The sequence below is a fragment of the Curcuma longa genome, chromosome 9 (assembly GCF_044706935.1).
Source record: "Curcuma longa cultivar G26 ecotype Majalengka, Jawa Barat chromosome 9, ITB_CL_G26_1.1, whole genome shotgun sequence".
In the NCBI taxonomy this organism is placed as follows: Eukaryota; Viridiplantae; Streptophyta; class Magnoliopsida; order Zingiberales; family Zingiberaceae; genus Curcuma; species Curcuma longa.
In genome coordinates this window covers 1,646,351-1,656,262 of record NC_133869.1, presented here as the reverse complement: position 1 = coordinate 1,656,262, position 9,912 = coordinate 1,646,351, and the positions used below count along the sequence as shown (strand labels likewise).

Sequence of the window (9,912 nt, the reverse complement as noted above, 5' to 3'; positions counted from 1 at the left end):
GATGGAAGGTTTGGACTTCCTGGTAGTAGCCTAGCATGCGTGCATCCAGATCACGATAGCGCTGATCCACCACCCCCTCTAGATGAGTGATCCTCTCATCAAGTCCATGAGGAGGGGGTGCATCAGCAGCAGGAGGAGGAGGAGCACCAACATCTGCTTCCTCCTTGCTCGACATCAGCATCAACAGCAGCCTGGGCAGCTCCACGCATCCAGGCCTATACACCATCAACATACATAATCTTAGCAAGCTTCACATGGCGTTGACCGATCTGGTTATAATTCTTAGAAAGATGATGAATGTCCCCTATTGTAGTGTTTACTCCCATGTATATGCAAGATATTAGGTTAGGATATGACAGTAAGGCATGTACATCTTTCCATTTACGACACCGGAGTAATAGAGGATGGTGTACTGTAGAGATGACGAGCAACATCAATATCAAGATGATGCTTAAGTGCGTACATCATTATGAGATGAGGGATGCGTATCACGGACTGGGCATGGGTCACGATTGGTAGAATACATTCAAGGATGATCTTGTACCAGACATAGTTTTCAGCAGACATACCAGTCAAGGAAAAGATGTTTTCAAAAGGATTTCTGGATCTTCCAAAGTAATGTTCATGTATTTGATTTATGGTGACATCAGCAAAAGATCCAGTAATGGGACCATCGATCTCAGGAAAACATACATAGGAATTATCAGAAGGACGTAATCTGAGAAATGTCTCAATAGACTCAATACTTAACTCAACAGAAATACCCCCGTCAATGGAAATATATCGACTACCACCTTCCATCGGTCGAAGCTTGACAAAAAATTCTTTGCAAAGGTCAAAGTTGACATCAATTTTGCAGTTGAGTAGGGTATCAAGTTGATTGTATGTAATATGTTCGTGGATGCGGGGTGCCCTGGTTTGAAAGAATTATTGGTTTATATACCTATAGCCCATCTGTTCAAAATCAGTTCGAGTAAAATAAATCCCTAGCGGTCAGAGACTAAAACCTACAGTCTTGCTGACCCTAGACAGAAGATGCATTAGGATCTTGAGAAGATCATTCCCCTATAGGTCTCTTGGATGTACGTTTAGATGTGGTGTGTTTTTGCCTAGTTCTAAATGTAATACATGATTATGAGATGCAACAAAAATGTGCAACAAGGAACAAGTTAGTCCATAATCATGATCAAGGATAGATAAATCAAACACACTAGATTAGAAAAGTTACCTCTTTTCCATGATGATTTATTGAGAGAATGACTTGAAAATCCTAGGTTCCTTGACGAGGATGAAGAGGAAAGTGTAGAATAGGAAGGATTAGGTCAATTTCCACAACAAGGTTGAAAAGTCCATTGCTCTTTGGTGCTAGTTGTCTTGCTTGTTCCACCGAGAATACCTTCTCTTGCCCTTCATCAATAAGAACATTTACTTCTTCTTCTTCCTCTCCTTCTTCTTCAATAGGTTCCAGAGGAGGTAAATTTGGGAGGAGGTTTTTGAGGCTCTTCTTCAAATCTTGATTTTCCAGTTCCAGGAACTCCACCTTTAGTCTGAGTTCTTCATTTTCAGTGGCAAATTCCAGTTCATCAGCTTTGGAACTTCTAATCAATTCTTCCTTTTGTATCAAAAATGCTTTCTGAGCTTCTTCTAATTGAACTTTTGCCATTGTTTGAACACCCAATAGCTCTTGATTTAACCTTTCAATTTCAGTTTTAGCCCATGCTATGTACGTGGCTTGCTCCTGTATCACATTAGTTGGAATAAAAGGGATAGGAGTGGACCTTTCAACGGGGATCTTCATATCAAAGTAATTACTGGTGCATAATCCACAGGATGTTATCTTGCAAATACCACAATGCATTCTATGCCGCTTCATGGTTTCTCTTTTGCAGCAACTGCAACGAAGATGATTAGTGGAGATATCCCCATTTATCTCCCAAACATGCTGACAATCATGTTGAACCTTGGAGATTTTAACCATGGGCTGCCAGCCACCAGTTTTACCTATCATATAGGAATTTGTATTTTCTATGAAAACAAATAAAAATTCCTTATGAAGGATAGAGTTGACCTGCTGGTCTTCGCCTTCTGAGATACTGTATATTGCATCTGATTGCTCATCTCCTTCTTGCACCGACAATACCTCATATTCTTCAGGCAACTCCAGGCTTTCAAACATAGCTACCCGTTTGATATTCTTATATTCTTTTGGACATTCCCTTGCAAAATGTCCTTCTTCACCGCACAAGAAACACTTGCATCTTTTATTTCTGATTAGATGCTTCTTTTTCTCAATTCTTGCATGTGACTGGTGTGGTTTCCCTTTGTATGTTGTTGACCTTCTGACTCCATATTTCTTTTTAGGTCTGTCATAATATCCTGGAATTGGTATTTGATTACAGAAGGATAAATCTTTGAGAGACCTGCTAAAGGCGGCATTCTTGCATTCCTCTTCCAAGTATTTGTAGGTGAATATTACTCTGGGATGTACTCCTGTAGTGTTGCCTTGGTATTTGTCGTCAAAGGTAGCTTTGAGTCTTCGCCCTAGGTTTCCTGGTAATTTCAACCAGAATTTTTCCGATAGCTCTGGCCCTATAAATAACCTTCCTGTTTTGGCAGCCAAAGCCATATATTCATTTAGAAAGGGAATTATATCTTTTACCTGAGGGCAGGAAAGTCTTTCCAGATCTCGGTATGCCCTATCTTGCATATCAGTGGATCCCTGGAAGGGGTCCTCTAGTAAGAAAACCCTCTGGATCTGTGATATAATGTTCTGAGTGCCATTTCTACCATCACTTGTATTTATCAGCTCCTGATATTCATTAGGAAATGCTGTCCTCCACTGGATCCAGGTTAACCTCTCGGCTTCCCCTAAGAGGTTTTCAATAAAATCAGCTTTGTCCTGAGTATCAGTAAAGCTTTGCTGTGCTACCACATTTTTTGTAATTGCTTCCCATCTTAGAAAAACGTCTTCAATTCTGTTCAATTGCATTGGAAGAGTTAGTAAGGCTCCAGTTTGTTGATGAGCCGTAGGCAGATTCCACCATTCTGATGTTTCTTTTCTTTTGAAGGTTCCTTTGGGTTCTGCTGGTGGCGCAATACTTACTGGCTCATCTTTTGGGGTCCAGTTTGGCGGGTAGCCCACCGGATTCATAGAAGTATCGGCAGGTGGCCGATAACTTAAGGCCGCTTCCTGAGAATACACTTGCTCTTGAAGCTGTGATAACTGAGGGTAATCTGTGGCCCAGTCAGCCTCTTTCTCCGAGGTTGCTTCGGCAGCGATAAATTCAGGCTTAGAATCTTCTGGTTCCGAATTCACCCCCCCCCCCCACCCGCTTTCGCGAAGGGATTGGTAAATTCATCAGAAGAGGACGTGTCATAAACCTGTGGTACGTCCTGCAAGGCCAAATATTGTAAATATTGTAAATAATCATCATCAGAATTGTCACCTTGGTCATCATGTAAGGTACATAAAAATTGTGTGCTGGATGATGATGTAGAGGATTGTGGAAGGTCATTCATTGCTTGCTGTAATTGTCGTCGATAAATTCTAGAATCCCGGAGTTTCCTTGTGGTTATTGCCATACTCCTTTCAAGAGAGTCTTGGTCATCCACCAGTTGTTGGTAGGCTTCTTCTGATCTATGCATATAGACTCTGTGATGAGCGTCATCTCTTCTTGAGTGATAAAGTACCTCAGCAGGTACTATTGCTGCTCGTTCTTGCATAGAAAGCCTCAGCTGTGCCTGAGGGTCTAATTGCTGCTCTAATGAGTTGTTGTGGGATCCTCCAGTAAGCCTCCTGCTTACTCTTCTGAGTGTCCTCTGGGCGTTGTATCTTCTTCTTTGATTTTGTCTGTAATCCCTTATTTGATCTTCAAATAAAGGAGCCCCATCATTTGTTCTTGTAATTGTGGTGACAGGAGGATTTGTATTTCTTGAAGCCATTACTTCTTTAACTTTGCCTGTTCTTCCTTGAATATTAGATATGGATCTTTAAACACTCGAAGGGTACCTTTTGCTTCTTTAGGCTTCTCCTGTATAGAAAGAGCTTTTACCTTATCAGTAAGGCTTTGGATGATTGCTTCTGGGAGTGCTTGGGGTACAGGTACCGAACGTTCTTCAAGCCTTTTGATTCTTTCCTCAAGGTCTCAAGCTTTTCAAGTATTGTAACTAGAAGCTGAATTTGAGTGTTTGATTGTTTGATAGCAGCTGTTACACTGCTGCAAGTGCCTTTGTATTCAGCAGGTCGACAAAAGCCTAATGCAGGTGCTTCAATATTTTCTGTAGCTTGTAGTGCTTCTTTGTAGGCGTTTGTTGCTTGAGTGTTGATATAACTTGCACTCATGAAGTAAGAAAGGCTCCCACTTTATGTAAAAGGGTTTCCACCTTTTCTATTTTCTTTCTCAAGTCTTCAGACAGCTGTATGGTTTGTTGTTCAATAAGCTTGGGCTGCTTAGTTATCTGAACAATTATTTCTTTTAACTGGCTTTCAGTTAAGGGTCTATTTTCTATTACTTCTTTAGTGAGATTTTCTAAGGCCTTCCTTATATTTTGATTCTCTCTCGGATTTGTTCTTTAATTTGCTTAAAAATTTTCAAGTGCACTCTACAGGACAAACACAATCGGTCATATATTACTGAGATGTTGTGAGCTAATTCTCCTTTTGTAGGCTATTTGTTGGTTTGGGCTAGGTCAAGGTACTCTAGGTTTGAAGTGTGTGACTTAGTATACCATTCTTGTATCTTTTCTTCCCAATGTCTAGACATATATTCTACAATTCAAGCTATACCTTGTTATTACACACTTCTCCCTTTTGGTACCGAGGGAAACTACTCAGCCATGAGAACAAGCTCTGATACCAAAAATTTTGCCTTTGCTTGCTCATTTTGTCTCATGGTGAAATTTTGAAGTCTTTTCTTGGATTCACTTGAATCCTCGTTGAGTTCATTGGCCGAGTTAGGTGGTCTTTGTAATCCACATTGCAAGGTGGTTGTGGCCTTTGCATTCGCTTGGGCCTTTTTGCATATTTCCTTTGACCAATCCTTGGTCGGAAGAAAGATTCCGGATGCATCCTTCGGCTTTTCGAAACCATCTATAACACTAAACCAATTATCAATATCGTTCATCAAATAATACTCCATTCTACCTTTCCAGTATGCGAAGTCGTTGCCATCGAAGAACGGTGGACGAGCAGTGTTGTGTCCCTCTTGAAACGCCATTTGTATCTCGGTTGATCGTTGGATCTTCCGAAACGAACCCGCTCTGATACCACTTGTTGGGATCGGTGCGTTCGCTAGAGGGGGGTGAATAGCAATTTTTGACTTTTCTCCTGCACAAATGTCAGCGGAAGCAAGAATAATAAAGAAGAAAAGAAAGATCGCTAACCCGTTCGATTTACTTGGTATCCACCTCTACGAGGTGACTAATCCAAGGATCCACACACACAGCCCGACGATTCCACTATGAAAAATCTCCTTCTCAAAGAACCCTTCGAAGGCGGAGAAACCCTCACAAGCTTGATCTCTTCCTTACAATAATAGATCTTAAAGTTTAGAGGAAGAGTACACAAGATCACAGAATTGATGTTCACAGAAGAATGAAAGAATGAGAGTTGTTGTTCTTCGCGTCGAACACCACTTTTGTGACTTTCGAAGCATCAGTCGACTGCTGGCAGGGCCAGTCGACTGATGGCATTAAATGCCATTAAATAGTATTAATTAAATCAGATCTGCGCAGCTGGCATCGAAACGGTCGGCTATTAGTCGACTGATCAGAGCATCAGTCGACTGATACCAGTCGACTCCCAGTCGACCAATGTCTCTGTGTGTGTCCCGGATCAACCCCAGTCGACTGCTGGCAGGGCCAGTCGACTGATCTAGCTGAAAACTTTCCCTTTCAGCTATTTCTTCAATCTTTCGCCTTGACGCAAACCTTCAAATGCCTTCCACAAGCCTCGTGACCATCCTTGCACTAGCTTGAGATGCTTCCCTCAGTTTCGTCGTGCTAAATCATCCTTGCCAAGACCAGGCTTGGACTTTTCCTTGCCAAGACCACGCTTGGACTTTTCCTTGCCAAGACTACCCACTTGGACTTTTCTTTGCCAAGACCACGCTTGGACTTTCCTTTGCCAAGACTACCCACTTGGACTTTTCCTTGCCAAGACCACGCTTGGACTTTCTTTTGCCAAGACTACGCTTGAACTTTCCTTTGCCAAGACTACGCTTGGACTTTCCTGCAAACTTGCATCACACATGTTAGATCATAATACATTGCCTAACTTAAACTCATTTTAGCCAAACATTAAAATCCAATCACTTGGGGCACAATTGCACCAACAAAGTTATCATACAAGTACATCACAAGAGTTCCCAAAATGATAACATAAGTTTTCTCAAACATAATCCCATCAAGACACAAATAGAGACATCCTAGCTACTCATCACCATCATCATCTGCCGGAGGTGGTGGAGGAGGAGGCTGATACGACATGCTCATCTGGCTCATCATCTCGAACATCTGTTGCTGCTGCTGATAATGAGCTAGATCACGCTGAGTAGCAGTCGACCAATCCTGACGAAGGCCTCTGGCCTCCTCATAGAAGCCCTGGACGCCCTGATGATAGTCCCTAGCCTCCTGATGGTAGGTTTGGACTTCCTATAGTATCCTAGTACACGGGCATCCAGATCACGATATCGCTGATCCATCACCCCCTCAAGATGAGTGATCCTCTCATCAAGTCCAGGAGGAGGGGGTGCACCAGCATCAGGAGGAGGAGGAGCACCAGCACCTGCTTCCTCTGCAACATCAGCATCAGCTGCAGCCTGGGCAGCTCCACGCATCCAAGCCAGAGCACCATCAACATACATGATCTTTGCAAGCTTCAATTGTCGTTGACCAATCTGGTCATATTGCTTGGACAGATGATAAATGTCTCCTACTCTAGTGTCGATTCCCTTGTATTGAAGATATTGAGTGATGATATGACAATATGGCATGTACATCTTTCCATGTACGACATGAGAGTAGTAAAGGATGGTTTCAAAGATATGACGAGCAACATCAATGTCAAGATGATGCTCAAGTGCGTACATCATGATCAGATGAGGGATGCGTATCACAGACCGTGCACGAGTCACAATAGGTAGAATGCACTCAAGGATAATTTTATACCATGCATAATTCTCAGCAGACATGCCAGTCAAAGAAAAGATGTTTTCAAAAGGATTTCGTGGGTCGACCAAAATAATGTTCATGTATTTGATTGATGTTGATGTGAGCAAAGGAACCAGTAATGGGACCAACTACTTCAGGAAAACAAACATAGGAATTTTCAGAAGGACGCAATCTTAAAAATGTCCTAAGAGATTCAACGCTTAACTCTATAGAGATACCCCCAGCCCTAGTGAGATATCGACTACCATCTTCTACAGGTCGAAGGTTGACAAAGAATTCTTTGCAAAGGTCAAAATTGACATCCGTTTTGCACGTGAGTAGGACATCAAGTTGATTGTATGTGATGCGTTCGTGGATGTGGGGAGCCCTGGTTTGAAAGTACTGTTGGTTTATATACCTACAGCCCATCCGTTCAAAATTGGTTGAGTAAAACTTATCCCTAGCGAGGGAAGGACCAAAACCTACGATCTTGCTGACCCTTGACAGATGATGCATCAGGATCTTGAGAGGATCCTTCCCCTATTGGTCTCTTGGATGTACGTTTAGATGTAGTATGTTTTTGCCTAGTTCTAAATATGATGCATGATTATGAGATGCAAAAATGTGCAACAACGAACAAGTTAGTCCATAATCATGATCAAGGATAGATAGGTAAAAAATACTAGGTTAGAAAGGTTACCTCTTTTCCATGATGATTTGTTGAGAAAGAGACTTGAAAACCCTAGTTTCTTGAAGAAGAAGAAGAAGAAAGTGTAGAATAGGAAGGATTAGGGCTTGGAAGGGCTTTGGAAGGTTGGAGGACTTGAGAGAGTGGAGAGCACGGCGAGATCGGCTAAACCCTAGGGTTAGCAGTCGACCGCCGTGCGCGGTTACTTTTAAACAAAACGCAGCATCAGTCGACTGATGATGCCTTCAGTCGACTGGTCAGTCGACTGATGAAGCTTCAGTCGACTGATCCTCCTGAATAGAAACTCACAGAAAGTTTGGTCGAGTGTGGTCGACCACCAGTCGACTGGTCAGTCGACTTATCAGTCGACTGATCCTTTAATTCAAAACCCACAGAAAGTTTGGTCGAGTGGGGTCGAGTGAGTCGACTGGGCAGTCGACTGATAACTGTATCAGTCGACTGAACACCCTGAAATCAGTTTGTGCCAATTTCTGATACAAACTTCGAAATGCCTAGAAAATTCCATAAAATTCAGAAAATTCTGAAATTTTGTAGGCACATTTGTTTTGACATTTTCCATCAGGAAAAAAAATGATATTTTGTGAAAAATAATTTTATTTTGTGAGTTTGGCACAAACTCCAAAGTTTTGGCACAAACTTGCAATTAAGTATCAATTACAAGTTATATTGGGAGTTCATTGGAATTGTTAATGCCACTGATTGTTGATAAGTTATTAAAATGATTTTAAATCATTTAAAATGTCCAACTATGATCGATGAGCAAGATGTCCATTAATTAAACATTTGCTTGTCCCATAGTTGGTCTAGATTTTATAGTTGATACAATTTCTGCATCTAAATGCTAAAAGCATAAGTGAAGCATGAGTATCATCCTAGCATCTCACATTAATTCAATCAATACACATCAAGAGTCATCCTAGTGTCTTGTGAGATGTAAAATGTAATTAATAGGATCATGCAATACTAGTAATCATCAATCAACAAAGCACATTCCTAAACCCCTTCTAAGATTTATGAATTCAATTTTGAGTAATGGTTTAGTAAATATGTCGGCAAGATTAGACTTAGAGTCAATATAATTTAGTTCAATATCTCCTCTTGCCACATGATCCCTAATGAAATGATATTTTATTTCAATGTGTTTAGTTCTTGAATGATGAACAGAATTTTTAGTGAGGTTAATTGTGCTTATATTATCACATAAAACCTGAACCTTGGAATAGTGAAGCTCATAGTCCTTGAGTGTGTGCATCATCCATAACAATTGAGCTACACATCCTCCTAAGGCTACATATTCTGCTTCGGTAGTAGACAAAGCAACACAATGTTGCTTCCTACTACTCCAACACACTAGGGAGAATCCAAGAAATTGGCATCCACCACTAGTGCTCTTTTTATCAAGTTTGCACCCTGCATAATCTAAGTCTGTATACCCTATTAGATCAAAGTTTTAGTTTCAAGGGTACTAAAGACCTACATTTAGGGTTCCCTTTGTCTCATAGACACGGCCGTGTCACTCACCAGAGTGGCACCAGCTCATGGCCGTGTCTCTTAGACACGGCCGTGCCTAATAACAGATCGGGGACATCATGTGGCCGTGCCTCATAGGCACGGCCGTGCCTTTCTAGGCAGTCGACTCCATCAGGCCGTGCCTCATAGGCACGGCCGTGTGAGTCAACCGAGCAACGTCCCCTTATGCCCGTGCCTCAGAGGCACAGGCGTGTCTCCAAAACCGAATGAAGACTGCTCGAGGCCGTGTCTTTTAGACACGGTCGTGCCCTCTTTCCTATAAAAGGTAAACACGACCGTGCGTGCCCTATCACACGGCCGTGTAGCCCCCATATTGAGCTTTCTTCCCTTCTTTCTTCCTCCATCTCCTCTCCAATCTCCACCAAACCATTCCTCCTTCAATCCTTCCCTTTCTCATCCACCGGTTCTCCTCTCTACACCTCAGATCTACACAGACTCCTCTCAGATCTAAGCTTTTTCTTCTTCTTCTTGCAGGATCACATAAGATGAGCAATATCCTAAAAAGAATCCGCAGATCTGGAACT

At 41.9% G+C, this 9,912-nt stretch overlaps 1 protein-coding gene across 1 annotated transcript; it reads right to left on the bottom strand.

The window, feature by feature from the left end:
- Positions 1 to 1,270: 1,270 nt before the first annotated feature.
- On the bottom strand, positions 1,271 to 3,942 carry LOC141835056 (uncharacterized). Its single transcript, XM_074722485.1, has 3 exons — positions 3,691 to 3,942; positions 3,330 to 3,393; positions 1,271 to 3,267 (listed from the first exon to the last, which is right to left on the bottom strand). The coding sequence occupies exons 1-3, from the start codon at positions 3,940 to 3,942 to the stop codon at positions 1,271 to 1,273; spliced, it is 2,313 nt and encodes a 770-aa protein (XP_074578586.1).
- Positions 3,943 to 9,912: the final 5,970 nt, after the last annotated feature.

Excerpts from the sequence above, each read along its gene's own strand:
- LOC141835056 (XM_074722485.1), bottom strand. The coding sequence starts at position 3,942 with ATGGCTTCAAGAAATACAAATCCTCCTGTCACCACAATTACAAGAACA. Across the intron at positions 3,394-3,690 it reads CAGCAATAGTACCTGCTGAG|GACGTACCACAGGTTTATGA; the intron begins GTACTTTATCAC and ends TTGGCCTTGCAG. Across the intron at positions 3,268-3,329 it reads CAATCCCTTCGCGAAAGCGG|CAACCTCGGAGAAAGAGGCT; the intron begins GTGGGGGGGGGG and ends TCGCTGCCGAAG.